A 22,618-nucleotide genomic window follows, 5' to 3' on the forward strand; every position below is an offset into this window, starting at 1 on the left:
AATGTCGTTACAAAGTTCACGCACACACACACACACAGACAGCACGCGCGTTTAGCTTTGCATTCTTTTTGCACGCAAATGTGACGGGATACAGGTTAATATCCACTGCTGTATGGATATCTGTTATGTTAAAGAGCCCATATTATAGATGAAATAGGGTCATATTTTGGTTGTAAGGGTCTCCAACAACAGTCTAATATGCATGCAAGGTCAAAAAACACTTTCATGGTCTTATAATATGCATTTATTTTTACCTAATTATCCCAGCGACTCCCATATGAATCGTTCAGCGATTCATTTGTTCCCAAACCCGTCCTCAGCGCGAAGCTAATTTGCGCTGATTGGACCGATGACAGCCTGCTGCGATTGGTCGACAACAATGACAGGCTTCAGCACGAGACAGAGTGAAATGCCTAGCAGCTAATCATCAATATAAAAGTAGTCACAGTGCATACATGCTTCATAGTGGATTTTGGCTGCCAGTGGGTGAATGTAAATACAGACGATGGACTAGAAAATACTGACGACTAACTATTTTATTGAGCAAAAAGTCCAAGAACTGGCGAGGAGATCTCCTAGCCCGTCACAGTCTACATGCTCTTTTCACACGCACGCACACACTCACGCACGCACGCACACACAGGGCCGGCGCGTCCAGAACAGAGAGGGCACGGCGGCGTCGGCGACACCTCTCTCACCACCCGCGTCCTAGGTTATATCCGCGAATACACCCCCCCCCTTCAATTTCAACCGCAACACCCCTTAACCCCCCCACCCCCCTCTGCAAGCTAGAGTAAACGAGGCAACAGTTTTAATCGCACGTACTTACACTTGTGAAATGGAGGAAAAAACTGATCCATGATGCACTGATCCTTGTTCTGACAGTCTTTACTGATCCTTCCTTTAACAAACCGATGAAGTCTTCTTTGTAAGCATGTAATTTCCAGAGGCACTCGGTCTGCTCAAGGCTGGGCTATATTGCTGATGTTTCATCTTTGGGGAGACTGTCAATAATATCCATCTGCACAGCGTGACTTCTTTCGACCGGTGTCTGTCTGTGTGTCTGTGTGTGTGTGTGTGACTTTTTTCTGTTAGTGGGTGGGGCCGCAGGTTTCAAATCTCCCGGGTTTGCGCGCACAACTACTTGTGTTTCGTAGCCGCGTCATCACGAAACACCTAATGACTCGTTATCAAGACGACTCGTTTGAAGCACTATGAGTCGACTCTTTTATAGATGAATCAATAGTTTTAAACACTGTACACTTACAGATTTAAGCCTTAGCTGGACATTTCACTTCACTTAGAGCTATGTTACACACTACATGGAAGGGCATTTTCAAAAACCCATAATATGGGCTCTTTAATGTACAAAATAAACCTGATTTAATGTCCACAAACCACGATTGAAGCGTCTCCTTTATAATTGTTTCTGACACGCGGCTGTGCTGATGAAGTAAAGCTAAAGTAAATCGCTGTAATTCATGACACACGTGCACTGTTTTAAAACATTTTAAACTTGTAAAACCTACTATTGATCACATTTGATTATGATTGATGATCCTAGCCAGCTGAACAGACCTTTTATTCCCGGTTCTTGTTGGTATGATTATATGCGTTACTAAGGAGACATGATACTTGATACGCAGCTGTCAATCAATTTGGTGGGCGAGGGGACTGCACTCCTATGTCAAGTTGTGGTCGGTCTCAAAACTGCTCCAGTTGGTCAACCGTTTTTATGTTGTTAAATTTGAAAAAAAAAAAAGGACTGGGTGTGTTTATATCACCCCAATATGACAGTTTATACACTATACCCACACATATGTCTGTCCAAACAGCTTGAAAAGTAGATTTTTCACCATATGTGCCATTTAATGCAAATTTACCAAAGCAGGCTACTATTAACATTTATACCAGCAAAGCTTATTACTTATTAATATGAACTATCAAAAGTCCTAAATAGACACACAAACTATTCTACAGTTATGAATAAAAAAGGCTAATGCAAATTAGAATTTTCGTTTTATTTTAAACATTTCAAGGAGTTGTAGTATTACAGCTAATGGATACACAATATGGACTTACAGAAATGATTCTTCAATGACTTGGGAAAATATTCTTTATTCAGCAGGTCCCAGGACGATTGCAAACAAGAATGCAGATGTCGATACTAGTGACTTGGCAGGAGAGTGCAGGGCTCGGTTGCATGAAAGTCCTTAACCAAAAATTCCCCCAGTTTGAAGGTTAAGGGTACCCTTAGTAAAAGTTGGGGAAAATAAATCAACTTAAGGTATTTAAGGCTGCCATTAAGTATTTCCCCTTAGTCCTTAGTAACAATTTCCCCTTAAAACATTTGAGGGACCTAATCAGCTCCCTTAAATGAACAAATGACACTCAAAATACAAGCATTCTCACTCAATAAAAATGTTTTAGATAAAAGACTCACAGGACTGTAGATAAGTAATTTAATAAAACCATTTAATAAATAAACTAAAAAGGGACTAAGCCGAAAAAGAGAATGAATGAATGAAATAAACTTAGATCTGCGCAAGAGTCCATCCATATGAAGTCGCAGTTTTAGTGTAGCTTCAAAAGTCTCTACATGATCCCAGCTCAGTTTTATAGGTCCTCCAAACATAATGTCCAGATCGACTTGATAAGGAAACGTTTCGACTCTCTTAATGGAAAGAAAGTGGCACAGATGATGTGTACTGCAGAGCTGTTTTAAGGCAAGCATTCATGGTTTGTTACGATCTGTTTACGTAACTATAGCAACTGCGGTGCCCATTGCCGTATGTTGCCAGAAACTAGTAAAATGTTTAAAAAAAAGACACGAGTAAGGGTGACAGATAAGTTTGTTGCAAAGCACTTAATTAAATCCCTTACCTCAGGGATCCCCCCCCCCCCCCTAAGTTAAATTACTGAAGGACTTTCATGCAAGCGGGCACAGGTGTCACTTGCAGAGGAAGCGCGGTTTCCTGCAAGTGCAAGTCCAAGAGTGCAATTGCAAATCTGCAGCCAGACTTGGATAAACCACAAAAAGATCCCAAGGCTCATTGCTGTTCCATTCATCCACGAACATCACCTCTTGTTGCACTATGAAAATGCGCAGCCTTCTGTACAACAATTCCTGGAAGCTAAAAAATGAAAGCCAGTTCTTGCACGGCCAGCTCACCGGAAATACTGCTCATTTCGCATATTTGAGATGCTCTGGATTGGCTCATACAACAGCGTGTTCCAGTTTCAGCCAATATCCAGCAACTTCGCACAGCCATTGAAAAGGACTGGACAAACATTGCAAAGGCCACAATCATCAACCTGATCATCTCTATGGGATGGAGAGGAGTTGCAACTGTTTGAGGCAAATGGTGGTCCACCAGATACCGACTGGTATGTATTCAGTTAAGCTACATTAAGTAAAAAAAATTACTCAACTGTAATTACTCAAGTGTTTTAAAACCCCTGATAGTACTTAAAAAGGCAGCAGTCTATTTCAACACCTGAATGTCAGATCAAGAGTGGGACTTCCTAGGCTAAATGTGACAAACGCATGGAAGACCGATAACAGCAACAATGAAAAGTCACACAAGTCACACATTCAAACTTCCTTTGTTTTTAATGGGAAAGGGAAAGTCAGGAAAGGCATTTCCTTTTATTCGTGCCAAGATTTCAACTTTGATAGTAGATTGTTTGGGATCCTACTACACAATATAAACGTGATGATTCAATTCAATTCAATTCACCTTTATTTGTATAGCGCTTATACAATGTAGATTGTGTCAAAGCAGCTTCACATAAAAGGTCACAGTAAATAGGAACAGTGTAGTTCAGTTTGTAGTGTTTAAGTTCAGTTCAGTTTAGCTCAGTTCAGTGTGGTTTAATAATCACTACTGAGAGTCCAAATATTGAAGAGCAAATCCAACGATGCGCAGCTCTACAGATCCTGAACCATGCAAGCCAGTGGCGACAGCGGAGAGGGAAAAAAACTTCACTAAAGGCGGAAGTGAAGAAAAAAAACCTGATGATGAGGACCAGTATTCTATTCAAACATGTTCATTGGAACAAAGAGGAGACCGTTTAATCCTTCAATTTCTTTTGTCCACATTGTTAATTCAGGAAAAACTTTATATATGTTGACACATCAGTTCATAAATGTATACATATAGACATGTACACACACACAGTGGTCTAAAGTAGTTTTAAGAACATGTACTTTTACTTTTCCTTGAGAACATTTTTAGTGCAGTATTGGTACTTTTACTCCACTACTTTCCTTCAACCTGCAGTCACTACTTTATCGTCTCTTGTCTATGGGGATTAGAAAAATGTGGTTCCTGTCCAATCCTGTAATTCCTGTCCAATCCAATCTCACAAAGAAAATAAATCTCATTGTAATGAACTACCTCAAGACATGGGAGATTGATAATAGCAGCAAACAGTTTGGAAGCAATAAAAATGTCCAAAAGAAGATGTCCATCTTTACCCACATTGACTGTTTAGATTTGTGTCTCTGATGAGAAGATGATGGATGTTTACTTTGTTGACCGAAATGGCCTTAAACACCCATCATGCACAAGAAGTCAACATGACATCAAATTGACGTTGTACTCCAACGTTGTGGGGATGTTGCATTTAGTTTGAAAATGAAAATCGAGTGGACCTCAGAACCCAACGTCAGGCCGATGTCAATGTCCAACATCCAACCTAAAATTAACGTCTAATGATGTTACAGCTTGACGTGTGAACGTTACCACTATGACGTCTATCAGACGTTGGACTTTGGTTGCCATACCTGACGTCAACATGACGTTGGTTTAAGATGTTGGCTTGACACTGGGTTTTGGTCACTTTCCAACACAACCTAAAATCAACCAAATATCAGAGTCATTTGACGTCGTTATTGGACATAAGAATAAATCCTTAAACGCTGGCTAGACATAGAATTTTGGTCTCCTGACATCACGACCTAAATCTAACCCAATATGAACATCTAATGATGTTACAGTATGACGTTGTGTGGACATTACCACTATGACGTCTATCAGACGTTGGATTTTGGTTGCCATACCTGATGAATAAATGTCAGTAATTCAAAAGTTCATACTTAGCTGATGATTGATTATAAAGCTTGTTTAGCATGCTGTCCCGGGAGAGAGCCCTGAGCTCATAAGATCCTCGAGCCCGGGGCTCCCTCCCATTTGCAAGGCGAGAGGGGAGTTTGAGCTCAGGTAGATCTCAAGAACTCTCCTGCTGTAGTAGCTAATGAACAGATAGTGATTGCTCTTTAGGAGATAACTACTTACTAGGAGCATGTCTATGGTGCTGATTTGGTTAGTCACTTAACTTAAGTTGCATGTTTTTGCATGGTGGTAGGAAACCGGGGAACCCGGTGGAAACCCACGTGAGCACGGGAAGAATGTGTAAACTGCACAGAAACATCGGCTGGCTTGGTAAGTTCTAGAGCCAGCGATATTCTTGCTGTGTGGCAACAGTGCTAACCACTGGGCAACCGTGCCAACCATCTAGGAAAGGAGGAGGAGTAGAGGTAGAAGGGGGGATTCTTCAAAACGAAGATGGCTGTTATATGGAACTTAGGGTATTTATAGTGGCTTAGGAATCATCTGATTGGTGAATCATAAATTGAATAATGTGGCACCAGCCACAAGCTATCATAAGTATGTGATCCTCTCGAAATTAGTTTAGAAATAAACTTCACTAAGTGCTGTATCGGTACTTTTACTCCACTACTTTTCTTCAACATACAGTCACTACTTTTTTTTTTTTTTGTCTATGGAGATTAGAAAAATCAGTCCTGTGATTCCTGTCCAATCAAATCGCACAAAGAAAATAAATCGCATCCTAATGAACTACATCAAGACATGGGAGATTTATAATTGCAGCAAACTGTTTGGAAGCATTAAAAGTGTTCAAAGTAAGATGTCCAAAATCTTTACATGCATTGACCCAGAGACTGATTAGATGCATGTCACTGATGAGAAGATGGATGTTTACTGTATGGTGACCAAAATGGTCTTAAACACCCAGCAGGCACAAGACGTCAACATGACGTCAGATTGACGTTGTACCTCAATGTTGCGGGGCGTTACATTTTGTTTGGAAATGAATATCGTGTTGACGTCAGAGCCCAACGTCAGGCCAACTTCAATGTTCAACGTCCAACCTAAAATCAACGTCTAATGATGTTACAGCTTGACGTTGTGTGGACGTTACCACTATGACATCTATCAGATGTTGGATTTTGGTTGCTATGCCTGATGAATAAATGTCAGTATTTGACGTCAATATGAGGTTTGTTTAAGATGTTGGATTTTGGTCACTTTCAAACAACCTAAAATCAACCAAATATCAACATCGCTTGACATCTATATTGGACATCAAAATAATGTTGTCCTTAGACGCTGGCTAGACATTGAATTTTGGTCACCTGACATCACATCCTAAAACTTAATATTAACCTATTATGACATTGTGTGCCTGCTGGGCAATAACTAAATGCACTACAGAATGTTACGTTTACACACATCCACAGATTAGGTGTAAATGCATCAGCTTTTTACAGCATAATACTCACTACTCTTGAGTACTTTTGAAAGGGCTACTTTTTGCTCCTACTTTAAGTAATATTTACAACAGATACTTTTTCTCTACTTGCACTACATTTTAAGACAAGTAATAGTACTCTTTCCACCACTTCACACACACTATTACTATCCCTCAAAAATGCGCAATATGCAACATTGTAATGTGGAGTAATCATACAGCAGTAAGAAATATAACATTAGCACTCTTTTCACAATTTAAATTTTAATATTTGTTTGCAGGTGCCAATTCATTTCACAATTTGCATGTAATGCAGTGACATCCACACTTTTTTTTACTGGACGGAAGTGTATCTGCATCTAATAAACTGCATATAGAAAGCATATGAAATGAAAAGTGTTTTCTCCGTTTCAAATAAAATGTCAGAATATGGGTTAAATAATCAGATTCACAACAGATTAGTGTAAAAATAAACACGATTTATTCTGATCTGAATTCCTGCTCGCAAACAAGCAAAATATAAAGATTTAAAAATGACGATCAAGTATTTTGGAGTTCACTGTGGTTGGAGTTCAGCACTGTGATCTTTAAAGACTCTTAAAGGGGTGGTCCACTACAATATCTTATTTTAAACTTTAGTTGATGTGTAATGTAGCTGTGTGAACATAAACAACATCTCTGAATGTAAAATGCTCAAAGTTCAATGCAAAGAGAGACACTGGCTTTTACAGAGTTAGCTTAGCAAAGCCTACAGCGAACGAAGTTTGGGGACTACAAAAAAATACATCCGGGCTAGTGAGATCACAAACACTTCCGGTTACACGCATTCACCAAGCGCACACACCCCATGCAGTGAAGGAGCGTTGCCAGAGGCGCTGTAATATTATAGCAGAGAAAACTAAAATGTCGTCCAAATGCTGCTATTTCCACAGAGCTTCTTCTTTTTCTGTATTTGGGCTTCCGGAGGACATGACACAAACAGTTTAATTTTAATGATGTTCCAAAGAATTATAAAATATATATATAGCTAGCATTTGACAAAGGACAGCTTCTAGAATCTCTCCCAGTTCAGTGCTGGTTTCGGCCAAAACTCCTCCAACCAATGAAGCTGTAGATTGTGAGCCACAACCTGTAAGTTAAAATTGATTAACTACATGCATAGTTTCTAGCATTACAGGTATGTTGTAGCGATGACGTAAACAAGGATGTAAACAACGGGAAATGCTGTTTGGCACCGCTAACAATTTAGCTACAAATTCATCAGTCAAACTGCTCTAAACACCCACAATCTTCACCAGTGTCTCTCTATGCAGCCGCGTTCCCTGCATTCTACATCTCAAATAATGAACTCGCAAAAGATATGTGACCGTTTTAAATTACTTACACATGCTTATTCTGAATATATGTGAAAGACTCTTATGTGAAAGATTTTATTTTAGAGAGCAGGCGTGAGGCTCAGCTGTGTCCTCTTCATTTTTTCTGTTTGATTCAGGCAGCTATCTCTGCTAACAGCTTCTCTGTTTACACAGTGCAAAAGCACATGCTTGTAGGGGCGTGATGTGGAGCTGATCCACGAATCACAGCACATTATGTTAGCTGACCAATCAGAGCCTCTTGAGGACGGGCCTTTCAGAGAAACTAGGAAAAATGACAGTGGTTTTCTAATAGCTGAGTAGCTGTATATAATCAAAGTAAGATATGAAAAAATAACATGATTTTCTTCAAGTGAAGCATAATCACACATTGTTTGCAGCTTATAAACACAACCAAGCCTTAAAAATACACCCTGGACCACCCCTTTAATAGAATCAAATCAAATTATTCTTGATGTAAATATGCAGGACAATATATATATTTTTCAGTAAATAAACTATACTTACTGTATATAACATTTGTATGAAGACAATAAACCAATAACCACAGAAAACCGCCCAGGGTTGTATTCACCTGTCCATGACATTTTCATAATATGATGTCCTGATGAATTTTTCTGTTTAGTTCAGTTCCAAGTTGCATGAGTCGCTCCTGGCTTTCTTTCTGCAGTGTCGGATCAGGAGCCCAACAGCTGTCAACAGCGACACTGACCCAACAGCAGGTATTATGGCTACAGGCAGGTCTGGCATTGGGTCAGGCATGCTCTGTCGTGCTAGATTATTTAGAAGTAGAAAAAAAGTAGAGAAACATCAATGAATTTCAATAAATATAAATTTCAATATTGAGCATGTATAAAATCTAAAACGTGTATTGCCTTTAGCCTAAATGATTCTAATTATTTGAGGACAGGTTCTAGGAAATTGCAAAAAAGTTGCGGTCACACCAGACTTTTGGGATGTGAAATTCATTCAGATGTTTCGGGAAAAAAAACAGTATGATGCAAAAAATAAGTGATTCCTCCGTGTTTTAAATTTCTGTGCCGAGAGATCGGGTGTTTTTTTTTCATATGATGCAAAAAAATTTGCGATTCCTCTGTGTTTTAAATTTCTGTGCCGAGAGATCGGGTGGTTTTTTTTTCATATGATGCACATTCACAATTTTTGCAATAAATAACAGAATACCTTTTTATCTGACACATTTATGATTGGAAGTCTAAAAGTTTAGTTTGAAGCTGTAGTCAGATTAGACTTTCAGCATCTGAAACTCATTTGCTCTGTGCTTCAAAACGGAACATGATAAAATAAGATGATGCGAAATGATAAAGCAAGCAATTCCTCCATTTTCCTTCTTCCTAGGTCACCGTCTCCACAACAGACTTGAATAGTGGTGCGCAACATGACTACCCAGCAGGCACAGGAAGTTAACATGACATCAGATAGACGTTGCATCTCAGTGTCGCGGGGACCTTGCACGACATCAGGCCGACGTCAATGTCCAACGTCCAACCTAATATCAACCAAATAACAACATCTAATGACGTTACAGCTTCATGTTGTGCGGACATTACCACTATGACGTCTGTTAGATGTTGGATTTTGGTAGCCATACCTGACGAATAAATATCAGTATTTGACGTCAATATGATGTTGGTTTAAGATGTTGGCTCAACATTAGAATTTGGTCACTTTCCAACACAACCTAAACTCAACCAAATATCAATGTCATTTGATGTTAATGGATGTCAATTAACATTGTCCTTGGACGCTGGCTAGACATTGAATTTTGGTCACCTGACATTGCGACCTAAAGCTAAACTAATATTAACGTCACCCTATTAATTGTACACCCTATGTCAGATTCAGCAACAACACAGAATCATATTAATATAAATCTTATTAATTCTGCAAATTGGCTGCAACGCCATTCAAAATCTTCAGGTTGATCTAAACTTACCTTTCACTCTAATGTCAATTGTGCTTCTCTCAATTCCAATGTCATTTTTTGCTTCACAAATGTAAGTCCCTGCATCTGTTATTTGGATTGATGGGATGTTTAAAAGAGCAGCTGATTGGCTCTGACTTCCTGTCTGAGCATTCTGGGACTGTCTGGAGATTGTCAGTTCAGCCGGTGTGCCGTCTAAAGAACAGAATATGGTTATATTTTCTCCTTCTTCTAGCTCTCCAATGTGGCTTAGTCGGATTTTGGGGGTGTTCGGAGGACCTGCATTTATACAAAGGTTAAAGATCATGGACTTGGAGATCATAGACAATCTATTTAATTTCAATTTAAAGTTAATTCACCCACCTAAAACAATGACCTCTACCCTCTTTTGCAGGCTTCCCATGTAATTGCTTGCGTTGCACTGGTACCAACCTGCCTGCGACCAGGAAGCATTGTTTATAATGAGCTTTTCATTTTTGCTCTGATGTTCAGGATCAGCCTCTTTTTGTTTCTGCCATGATATTTTTGGTTTGGGATTTCCATCTGCTTGGCATGTTATCTCTAAATTTTCACCAAGCTTTACTGAGGCTTTGTTACTGGAAATGGTTATAGTTCCTGGACCATCTTAGAAAGAAACGTAGAGTTCTTGTGAGTTTGAGGACAAATGAAAAGTGATTTAATTCTTGTCAATATCTTACTACATGAATATTCCAGGTTCAGAACATGTAAAACTCAATCGAAAGCACTTGGGGCATAATGCTTATAGTTATCACAATGACCATATTACTTTATCCATTTAATCCAACCGGTCACAATTTCTGGAAGCTCTAAAAGTGTTATTGTTGGCTTTGGGCAAGAAACTCAACCTTTAAATGAGGGGTGCTCAACCCTGTTTCCCAATTTCTGGAAGCTCTAAAAGTGTTATTGTTGGCTTTGGGCAAGAAACTTAACCTTTAAATGAGGGGTGCTCAACCCTGTTTCCCAATTTCTGGAAGCTCTAAAAGTGTTATTGTTGGCTTTGGGCAAGAAACTTAACCTTTAAATGAGGGGTGCTCAACCCTGTTTCCCTATTTATGGAAGCTCTAAAAGTGTTATTGTTGGCTTTGGGCAAGAAACTTAATCTTTAAATGAGGGGTGCTCAACCCTGTTTCCCAATTTCTGGAAGCTCCAAAAGCGGAATGCTGCGGTCACACCCAAGGGGCGTTTAATCCCAAGGGGCGGGATTAAACAAGATGATTAGAGATTTTAAAATGTCACCAAGCTCCATATTTTAAATTTCTGTCCAGAGAGGTCATGTTTAGATCTTTGATTGGTCTCACGCAATCACATGATGCAATTTTGCAGGTTATAGATCGCCAAGCTTGAACTTTCCAACGCAGCAAACTACGAAACTTGGCGCATGAGCTTGCGTTTTCGATCTGCCACATTCACATGCGTATGAATGGAAGTCTATGGGGAGAAAAGTGCCGTGTGATCGAGGCTTTTTTGTTGGCTTTGGCCAAGAAACTCAAACCTTTAAATCTAAGTGCTCGACCCTGTTCCTGGAGATCTACCTTCCTGCAGAGTTCAGCTTTAACCCTGATCAAATACACCTGAACCAACTCAAGTAGGACCTGAAGGAGCACTTGGTAATTAAAGACAGGTGCTTTTAATCAAGGGTGCAGATAAACTTTACAGCAGGGGTGCTCAGCTCTGTTCCTGGAAGATCCCCAGGAACAGGATTGTTCACCCCTGCTCTACAGTAAGACAGATCTCCAGGAACAGGGTTGTTCACCCCTGCTCTACAGTAAGACGGATCTCCAGGAACAGGGTTGGTGACCCCTGCTCTACAGGAAGATGGATCTCCAGTAACAGGGTTGGTGACCCCTGCTCTACAGGAAGATGGATCTCCAGTAACAGGGTTGGTGACCCCTGCTCTACAGGAAGATGGATCTCCAGTAACAGGGTGGGTGACCCCTGCTCTACAGGAAGATGGATCTCCAGTAACAGGGTGGGTGACCCCTGCTCTACAGGAAGATGGATCTCCAGTAACAGGGTTGGTGACCCCTGCTCTACAGTAAGATGGATCTCCAGTAACAGGGTTGGTGACCCCTGCTCTACAGTAATATGGATCTTCAGGAACTGGGTTGGTGACCCCTGCTCTACAGTAAGATGGATCTTCAGAAACTGGGTTGGTCACCCCTGCTCTACAGTAAGATGGATCTTCAGGAACTGGGTTGGTCACCCCTGCTCTACAGTAAGACGGATCTCCAGGAACAGGGTTGGTGACCCCTGCTCTACAGGAAGACGGATCTCCAGTAACAGGGTTGGTGACCCCTGCTCTACAGGAAGACGGATCTCCAGTAACAGGGTGGGTGACCCCTGCTCTACAGGAAGACGGATCTCCAGTAACAGGGTTGGTGACCCCTGCTCTACAGGAAGATGGATCTCCAGTAACAGGGTTGGTGACCCCTGCTCTACAGTAAGATGGATCTTCAGGAACTTGGTTGGTCACCCCTGCTCTACAGTAAGATGGATCTTCAGGAACTGGGTTGGTCACCCCTGCTCTACAGTAAGATGGATCTCCAGGAACAGGGTTGGTCTTGATTTAATGAAGGAAAAAATAGTTGTTTTTATTGAAATGTTTCATTGTGACATGACCAGACCAGGTGGAAACTTATCAGTTGTAACCATTAGTATTACAATTGTTGATAATCAAAATCAAGTAGATGTAAAGTGAAAGTGAAGTTTAATCATAAATCTATAAGATATATAAACTTGTGCTGAACCTTGAATATACCTGTTATAATGATTATTGAAAGTGTTACCAAAACTTACATTCAAGAGTCGAATTACGAGTTTTTTCAAAACCATTTTTCAATTTTAGCGTTGCCTTGCAAGTAATATTCTTGCCCACATTATCAACAGAATGTGTGTAGTTGAAAACTGAGGTATAGTTTGGCTTATGACCATACAGTTCTTCAGGGTAAGTGTCGGAGTATATCACCACATACTCCTCTCCAAGAAGCCACTCAAGTTTGAACCTTTCCAAAGGGTAAACGTTGTAGATTGTACAGCTGAGCGTCTGTTCCTGGTTTGCTATCAAGCTCTTTATTTTGGGCAGAACAGGATCTTGTGGAAACGCTGCAAAGAATGCACATCCAAATAATTTACACACAACAAATACTGAATTAGTTTATGCATTGCTACCTCTCAGATCAGATGTTTAGATCACCATTCATTCATTCATTTTCCTTTCGGCTTAGTCCCTTTATTAATCCAGGGCCGCCACAGCGGAATGAACCGCCAACTTATCCAGCACATGTTTTACGCAACGGATGCCCTTCCGGCCGCAACCCATTTCTGGGAAACATCCACACACACCCATTCACACTCATACACTACGGACAATTTAGCCTACCCAATTCACCTGTACCGCATGTCTTTGGACTGTGGGGGAAACCGGAGCACACAGAGGAAACTCACGCAAACGTTATTAACATTCTTTCATCGTTAGCCACTTGTCAGAAAACCGTTTGACTCTCTTCTGTTAATAAAAATAAAAAATAAAACTGGTAACCACTGACTTTCATAGCGTTTGTTTTTCCTGCTAGTTAAATCCAAATCCTACTATAAATACATCTTAATATAAATACGATTTCATTAAAACAAGGATTAAAAAATTCAATGTATTACAAGCACATCCAAAATCATCTGTTATACTAATGCTGTTACCATATTCTTTTACCCACCTGTTGCAATTGCTTCTTAACCAAATTAACTGAATATAGAACACAAGAATATTTTAATATACAGTTGAAGTCAGACTTATTAGCCCCCCTAAATGTTTATTTTTCCACAATTTCTGTTTAACGGAGAGACGATTTCTTCAACACATTTCTAAACATAATAGTTTTAATCTCTAATAACTGATTTATTTGATCTTTGCCATGATGACAGTAAATAATATTTGACTAGATATTTTTCAAGATACTTCTATACAGCTTAAAGTGACATTTAAAGGCTTAACTAGGTTAATTAGGTTAACTAGGGAGGTTAAGGTAATTAGGAAGTTATTGTATATCAATGGTTTGTTCTGTAGACTATCGGAAAAAAATAGCTTAAAGGGGTAATAATTTTGTCCTTACAATGGTGTTTTAAAAAAATTAATACCTGCTTTTATTCTAGCCGAAATAAAACAAATAAGACTTTCTCCAATAGAAAAAATATTATCAAACATACTGTGAAAATTTCCTTGCTCTGTTACACATAATTTGGGAAATATTTATAAAGGAAAAAAAATTCAAAAGGGGGGATAATAATTCTGACTTTAACTGTATGTTCAGTAGTTCTTTGTGGCAGTTGAGGTGCTGTTTATTTAGCACAACTAAGTGGTTCTTTGGCTCATTATCAAAGGGAAGCGGATTTCAGTGTTGTATAGCACCAATAATATTTCTTTAATAGTTCATTTGGGTGATTCATTCATTCATTTTTTTTTCCGGCTTAGTACCTTTATTAATCCGGGGTCGCCACAGCGGAATAAACCACCAATTTATCCAGAACATGTTTTACGCAGCGGATGCCCTTTCAGCCGCAACCCATCTCTGGCAAACATCCATACACACTCACTCACTACGGACAATTTAGCCTTCCCAATTCACCTGTACTGTATGTCTTTGGACTGTGGTGGAAACCGGAGCACCCAGAGGAAACCCACGCAGGGAGAACATGCAAACTCCACACATAAACGCCAACTGACCCAGCCAAGGCTCTAACCAGCGACCTTCTTGCTGTGAGGCGACAGCACTACCTACTGCGCAACTGCGTCACCCTCTCATTTGGGTGATAAATGGGATAATTCGACCCCCCAAAAAACAATTGATAGTTAACAATCTCTAAGGTATCACCGTCTTTAATAACTGCAAATCTGCTATTATCTCTGTATTGACAAAAAGTGCTTGAAGGATCCCAATTACTGCAAACACTGTCAGTGGTTCCTCAAGGAATCGCTTGATGAGGGGAAAGAGCTTTGAGGCACTTAAAATACATTTTGAAATTCCTTGAGTACTCAACAAGGTATTTGAAGCACCTTTACATTTGACAGTGATAGCCTATAGCAGGTAGTTGTTCCCATATGATTACGAGCAAAACAACCACTTTTAGAGCTATTAAGTATTTTTTGTTAAAAAGTAAAAAAAAAAAACAACAACATAGCATATAGGCTACATTGGAATATTTAGGTTCCGAGCAGCTAGTCAGATTAATGAATTAGTGTGTATTACTGTTCGTCTAATTATAAAAGATAAAGCGGCCATAAACGTATAAATCACGATAGAGAAGAATATTAGGCTACTTACTTACAGTACACATTTATGTCTGACGTTTTCTCCGAAGGTTGGCTCCCACAATCAGCTTTACACACGACTATGTTATTATGCTCAGTCGAGATGTTCCTGATCAGCAGGCGGGAAACATTCGGCTCATCTTCAAATTCTCCGCCGTGAAATTTGTCAAGTAATGTTTTCCACATGAAGGTCACATTAACCGGACAGGAATTCCAGCTGCAGGTCAGTTTTAAATCCTCACCAACACGAACCGCGGGATTTAACGGCGTTAATTCGAGTTTTAAATTGGGTTTCCCTGTGAAAATGTAATGGTACTTGTCAATAGTGACACGTTAAATTTGAAAGGGAATAATAATATTTGATGTGGTCTTACCTGCTACGAAAATATTAATCCACAAGGCAAAAGTGATGCATTTTACTCCAAACATAGTTTTGCTTTAGTTGTATCTTCAGCATGTGGATTCAGAAACAGTAGCTCTTGGATACTTCCAGGACTGTTTCCTGACCAAAATACCATCACTTTCTTTTTCTACCCCTATTAAGACTTTCAGCCACACCTGCTAACATTCTCATTTCCCCTAACTGTGCATAAAACTAACCCCCAGTATGATCTTAATTTAATATTTATTTTAATACTGTTTTGAATGTAAAAAATACAAACCATTTTTTTATCAACAAAACACAAACCTCTCCTACAAATGAGCACTGAAAGAATGATCACCAGATCTATAGTTTCTGTGCAGTATTGCCTAAAGTACCAGGAGTAGAAATGGTATTATTTACCCAACCTGCGGGTGTAGTTGTAACAGACAGAGGGTTAGTCGTAGCACATGCTTAAAAAGGCAGATTCCAAACAACAAATTTAAATCTAGTTTACTTTAAATAGTAGCTATATTTCCTCAGTACTTGGCTCAATTTTTCTTTATTCTAAATAGCACAGTATGCTTATTTATTTATTGGATAAACAAATTTGAATTAATTTGCATTATTATACATGCATTTATTTGCATTATTAGCAGTAAAATATTTTTTTTTCTATTAAAACAATATTTTCTATTTCAAAACATTTTAATATAAAAAGTTCTCAGCATTACAAATTTCAAAATTGGTTTTGTTAGTTTAGTTGGTGTTCAACAGTGTGTGGCTTAATTGTAACACCGTTACAACTAACCCCGCTGTGTCGTGTTTTCCTCAAAACTGGCTAGCAGTCACTGTGTTTTTTTTACATCTTTCAAAATGGTTCCATCTTTTAGCCTAAAAGACGGTGATCACAACAATATAAGATTTTACGTTCATACTTTCACAGATTATTTTTTTAAAATTAAAAAATATCGACTATAATAGAAAATACTTTTATGCAGCAAAAATGGTTTCTCCTGTGTTTCTCATCCAAATTTTGCTGAACTTTTTCAATAATCGTCAGGAAGACGTCTGCCAACATTGTGGTGAAAACCTTGGAAGCATGCCATGGTTAACCCTGAGCAAATATCTTAAAACGCCATGTTACATTTTACCCCGCGTTACTTTGTTCCCCGCGCTCCCCTATCGCACATTTTGGTTTTCTCTTTTGCAAATGTGAGTTTATACAGAATGCAGCTATGTAAGACATTAAGTGAAGTTTCACAAACTAATTTCGAGAGGAGCACGTGATATGATTGACTACAGCTGATCCTTAATGCTAATCATTAGCTAGCCTAGCAGATCATTCTAAAACTACTATAAATATCCTGCCTGAACTTCATTCCTTATCTTCGTTTTTGGAAACCCCCCCATCCTTCCCTTCTCCCTCCTCTTTCATGATCGGGCAACACGGTGGCTCAGTGGTTAGCACTGCTGCCTCGCAGTAAGAAGGCCACAAGTTCAAGTTCTAATTGAGCCAGTCGGCACTCCCTGCGTGGAGTTTGCATGTTCTCCCTGTGTTTGCGTGGGTTTCCTCCCACAGTCTGAAAACATGTACATAAGTGAATCGTAATACAGTCACAAGCACTTAACGCATACATAGCAAAAGGGGGCACTCGAGAGACTCCTGATCTCGTATCCCTCAAATGCTCATTGACCAGGCGGGAACCTCGGGCTCATCTATCTCCGAGCTCAGGGTTCTCTCCCGGGACAGCATGCCAAACCTGCTATCATAGTCGAGCATTATTTAAGTGTGAACTCTTGAAATGTTATTATTAACCCCAACAGATCAATATATGCAAATGAAATCCTTATTCTGAAATGTACTTGAGCCTATTAAAATACATTTCAGAATAAGTGACCGCACTGAAGTGTTTCAAATTCTGAAAAACTTCAGTCATTCATTTTCCTTCTTGCAGACAATTGGGCAAACCTAAGATACTGTTAAATTGTAGTATTTCAGGGTGTGTAATCCTTACAGTTGATTGTGTGAAATATGCTCGTCGAGATGTTTTAGTATACAAACTAGTTACTAAAGGCATTTAGTGGTTCTTATGGTAAATATTACACTTTTAATTGTTATGATGAAACTTTGGTGGCACAGTGGTTCAGTGGTTAGCACTGGTCGCCTCACAGCAAGACGGTCACTGGTTCAAGTCCTAGCTGGGCCAGTTGGCCTTTCTGTGTGGAGTTTGCATGTTCTCCCTGTGTTGCAGTGGGTTTCCTCACTGTAAAAATATATTAACACTTTAAGCCCAGCGTTTAAATACATGCTCCGGTTTCCCCCACAGTCCAAAGACATGCGGGATGGGTGATTTGGGTAAACTAAATTGGCCGTAGTGTATGAATGTGTGAATGTGAAAGTGAATCGATGTTTCCCAGTAGTGGGTTGCGGCTGAAGAGCATCCGCTGCATAAAACCTGCCAAAATAGTTAATGGTTCATTCCACTGTGGTGACCCCTGATAAATAAGGGACTAAGCCGAAGGAAAATGAATGAATGATAATACTTCATGCAAACACGCAAACAAAATGTCAAATAAATGCAGGCTTGGTGAGCAGAGACTTAAAAAAAACGTTAAAATCGTACTGTTCTGTCCGATACTGTATATAACATTGACAGTCTTTTAGTACACATGAATAATGACCGCTTCATGGCTTTACCAGTTCAGCTCTGTATAATAACAGCAGATGTTTAATAATGTTTGCATCTAAATTACATAGCAGTTAAAATGACATCTATCTGTACAAAACATTTAAAAATCATCTCTGTACAATCATATTACTACATAACTAGATCAATAGCATGATCATGTGGTCACAAGTGTATTTCTGCATGCACAGCTGCTTAGATTTACATTACAATTGTGACTTACTAAAGAGAGAGAGAGAGAGAGAAACCCCTGATTCATTTAATATCAGTCACAAAAATGAAGATTTTAATGTAGAAAAATAATAATGACTCAATGTTTTTGTTATTAATACATCTGGCTTACAGATATTACTGTCTAATCTGAAACACTGTATAAGTGTATTAACACTTTAAGCCCAGCTTGTGACTTTCTAAATACAAATTGAACATTTTATTGAGAAATGATCCGTCCACGGTCAAAGCGTCAGGTGTGATGGCCTTCAGTGTATAACCATAGCCTTAGTACTGAGCATATTCAGACTGAAGGGACTGTGGAGAGAAAGAGAGATTGACATTAACTGAGGTGAAAGACATGTGCAAACATTACACAATCAGCATACATTACACAATTTATACGAACACTATACATCATATACTAAAGGGCTATCAATTTTAAGCTGTACAAACGCAACAGTTAGCACTAACAGCAAAGTATTAAACATATTTGGAATCCTTAAATTAAATTGATTCATTAGCTAAAGTGAAAAAAGTCATACACTACACTGACAAAAGTTTTAGGAACAACTAATAATAACTTGACTTCTAGTTGATCATTTGGTATCAGACGTGGCTTATATGAAAGGCAAAGGCCTCTAGATTATGCTTATTTTACTAAAATAAAATATGATCGTGCCTTGATTTTTAATGATTAAATTAGGAAAGTGCGGTCTGACTTAGCTTAGACAAAAGTCTTGTCACTTAACAGAAATAATGTCCAGTATAGAATATAAAGTCATGCTGCAGTGGAAAAAGAATAAATATTGTGTATGAGGACTGCATCTCTGCAATGACTAAAATAACTAATGAATAAAGTCATCTGAAATGGCAAAGAAAGCGTTCATCAAGATTCTTTGGATTCATCTTCAATGCCTCCTCTTTCATCTAATCCCAGACATGCTCAATAACATTCATGTCTGGTGACTGGGCTGGCCAATCCTGAAGCACGTTGACCTTCTTTGCTTTCAGGAACTTTGATGTGGAGGCTGAAGTATGAGAAGGAGTGCTATCCTGCTGAAGAATTTGAAGAATCCTCTCCTGTGGTTTGTAATGTAATGGGCAGCACAAATGTCTTGATACCTCAGGTTGTTGATGCACGCCCCCATGTAACCCCAAACCATGATTATTCCTTCACCAAACTTGACTGATTCCTGTGAGAACCTTGGGTCCATGCAGGTTCCAATAGGTCTTCTGCAGTATTTGTGATGATTGGTATACGGTCCAACAGATGATTCATCAGAAAAATTTACCTTCTGCCACTTTTCCAAAAGATCGACTAGAAGCGCTCAAGGCAAAAAAGCTATAAATGCTTATCTGTGATATTAACAGCAATTTACTGGTTTACGTTTAAGTCTAAAAAAGGAGAAATATGAACATGAAAAGTGCCCAAAAGACACCTGTCCTAATCGTGGTTTCAAATTCCTTTAGATAGCTGCACCTTTGTTTTCACAAGTCTGCATTTTAGGCTGTCTACACTGAAACGGAACTATAGCATTTAGCGCTCCTTTTTTGCTGGCTGAAGATGCTGGAGTAGTGTGGACGACAGGCATAACAGTAAACAAATCTTTTGAGTTTTAAGGCCAGATTTACCAATCAGCAAATTTGTGCACAATTCCAAAAAAGACCTTACTGGCATGGAAATGTATGCAGATGATGTCAAAACAGCTGAGACAAATGATGCTAGAAGGGATACTGCTGCTGCCGGAGGTTAACAAGAATTATCTATATCATTTATTAAATTACCCAATAATTGTATTTTATTAACGTCCACCCTTAACCCAATTCTAAACCCAACCCTCACAGTAATGAAAAAACAGTAATTATAACGAGAATTATCTATATTATTTAATAAAATACAATTTATTGGGTAATTTAATAACATCTACCCCCACCCCAATCCTAAAGCCAACCCTCACCGTAATGTAAAAACAGTAATTATAACAAGAATTATTTATATTATTTAATAAAATACAATTTATTGGACAATTTAATAAATAATATAGATAATTCTCATCATAATTACTGTTTTTACATCACTGTGAGGGTTGGGTTTATAGTTGGGGTAAGGGTGGACATTAATAAAATACAATTATTGGATAATTTAATAAATAATATAGATAATTCTCATTATAATTACTGTTTTTACATCACTGTGAGGGTTGGGTTTATAGTTGGGGTAAGGGTGGACATTAATAAAATACAATTATTGGGTAATTTAATAAATAATATAGATAAGTCTCATTATAATTACTGTTTTTACATTACTGTGAGGGTTGGCTTTAGGATTGGGGTGGGGATGGATGTTAATAAAATAAAATTTATTGGGTAATTTAATAACATCTACCCCCACCCCAATCCTAAAGTTAACCCTCACAGTAATGTAAAAACAGTAATTATAACAAGAATTATTTAAATTATTTATTAAATTACCCAATAAATTGTATTTTATTGTCAAGTGGTTGCAAATCTTCATGAGTTTCTAAATTCCAAAGCAAGCTAAAATTTTGTAGCCATTGACCTACATGGTCGGGAACAAATACTATGGAAATCAATGTTAACAGATTTCTTCAACACTCTTCAAAATATCTTCTTCTGTGTTGAACAAAAGAAATTGATTTTGAACAAGTAAATGGTTTTAGTTTTGGCTGAACTATCCCTCGAATATCTAAAATTTGACAATTTGCCATTTTTGCTAGGGAAATATTGACTGAATCATTCACATGAAAGAGAGAAATACACATTTGGAACAACATGAAGGCAAACCATTCCTTTAAAGTATGAAATAAAAAATAGAGAGCACAATAATACTGTTGCACAGACACAGGTGCGGCCAGAGGAAAAGTGGGAGGTGAAGGAAAGTTAGTTGTGGAAGTAAAAACAGCAGAAATGGGAGTGAAAATCAAGGGCCAAAGAGACGACGAAGGCAGCCAAATGATCACTCACTGGAATGGATCTGCTGAGGTAGCGTCCTGGAAACCCATTTAGTCCAGTGCGCAATGGGCCTCTACGAGGGCCTGGATGACCACCAGAGAACATCCCAAAACCAGTTCTGTTCACAGGCCTGACTGTGCGATTAGCACTTATTGTGTTTGTTGCGATGAGGCCATTTGGATTGGTGTTGGCCTCTTGATTGAAGTTTAAATGGGAAGGAGGAAGTCGTGGGTCAGCAGTGGTGTACCCAAAACTGAAGCCAGATGAAGGAATGGGAGGACCCTGGGCTGGGGCAGGAGATGGGGAAGGTGGGAAGGAGGAAGGAGGAGTACTGCTGTCATCATCATTGAGGCTGTTGTCATCGTAAAGGTTGCCAAGGGAATGGGCTAAACGGGGACTGATGCTATGTGGAGCAAATAAAGTAGGGTTAACAACATTTCTAACAAAATACACACTAGCTGTGGAGACAAATCGCTGTACCTCTGTAGGTTGCCTGCGGTGGAGGAAGGGCTTCGCATCAGTGGTTCAGCGGAGGAAGGGTGAAAGAGTGGAGCTTTGGTTGTCTTGAGTGGAGAAATGGTTCCTGGAGCTGGGTTTATCCCACTGCCAAACATGACAAATTGTTTTAATTGTGTCATAAGTTTTGTTGCCTATGATCAGATAGAGTTGACAGTTGACACAATGTAGACACATGTACAGTTCTAATTGTGGATCTCTGAGGCACTTTTATGGCCAGGTCATCATTGTCAATGAGAACTGTTTCTCAACTGACTTTCTTGGTTAAAGAAAGGTATTTTTTATTTGGCAAACTATACCTAAAAGGCATAAGGTGTGTATGACGTAAAGCTGAGCTGCGCAGACTAATTGGTGTATGTGTAGCGGAGGCCAGGTAGTGAAATGCTGTGCAGGTAAACCTCACTCCCCTGACCTCTAAAGGTGCTATGCTAGAGGCCATGGTCTTTAGCCTCCTTGTTAGAGCAACTGACTCCCATACAAAGAGTCACCGGTTTGATCCCAGCTTGGAGCGGGTTGGATGGTGTAGGACCAGAAGGGTTACATTGGTGCCGTGACCCGGCTTAGGGGGCTGAGTGTAGCGGAAGCCAGCTAGTGAAGTGTTGTGCAGGTAAACCTCACTCCTCACCCACTTTTCTCTTTGGCTCTCGACGAAAGCGGTCACACTTTTTT

At 39.1% G+C, this 22,618-nt stretch overlaps 2 protein-coding genes across 2 annotated transcripts in view; both read right to left on the reverse strand.

The window, feature by feature from the left end:
- Positions 1-8,477: 8,477 nt before the first annotated feature.
- vcam1a (vascular cell adhesion molecule 1a) lies at positions 8,478-15,486 on the reverse strand. The gene is made up of 5 exons (XM_056465951.1): positions 15,214-15,486; positions 12,691-12,996; positions 10,237-10,497; positions 9,886-10,152; positions 8,478-8,704 (listed from the first exon to the last, which is right to left on the reverse strand). Exons 1-5 carry the CDS (start codon positions 15,380-15,382, stop codon positions 8,553-8,555), a joined length of 1,155 nt encoding a protein of 384 aa, XP_056321926.1. The 5' UTR covers positions 15,383-15,486; the 3' UTR covers positions 8,478-8,552.
- Positions 15,487-21,361: 5,875 nt separating this feature from the next.
- The window catches only part of cdc14aa (cell division cycle 14Aa), a 36,225-nt gene continuing 34,968 nt past the window's right edge, over positions 21,362-22,618 (reverse strand). The window contains exons 13-14 of the mRNA XM_056464768.1: positions 21,914-22,036; positions 21,362-21,836 (exon numbers count right to left, since the gene is read on the reverse strand). Of these exons, the coding sequence (XP_056320743.1) occupies positions 21,362-21,836; positions 21,914-22,036 (598 nt within the window). The remainder of the gene's footprint in view (positions 21,837-21,913; positions 22,037-22,618) is intronic.

The sequence above is a fragment of the Danio aesculapii genome, chromosome 2 (genome assembly GCF_903798145.1).
Source record: "Danio aesculapii chromosome 2, fDanAes4.1, whole genome shotgun sequence".
Taxonomy (NCBI): Eukaryota; Metazoa; Chordata; class Actinopteri; order Cypriniformes; family Danionidae; genus Danio; species Danio aesculapii.

Excerpts from the sequence above, each read along its gene's own strand:
- vcam1a (XM_056465951.1), bottom strand. The coding sequence starts at position 15,382 with ATGTGGAAAACATTACTTGACAAATTTCACGGCGGAGAATTTGAAGAT. Across the intron at positions 10,498-12,690 it reads TCGTAATTCGACTCTTGAAT|ATGGTCCAGGAACTATAACC; the intron begins GTAAGTTTTGGT and ends TTTCTTTCTAAG. Across the intron at positions 10,153-10,236 it reads GGTAGAGGTCATTGTTTTAG|GTCCTCCGAACACCCCCAAA; the intron begins GTGGGTGAATTA and ends GTATAAATGCAG.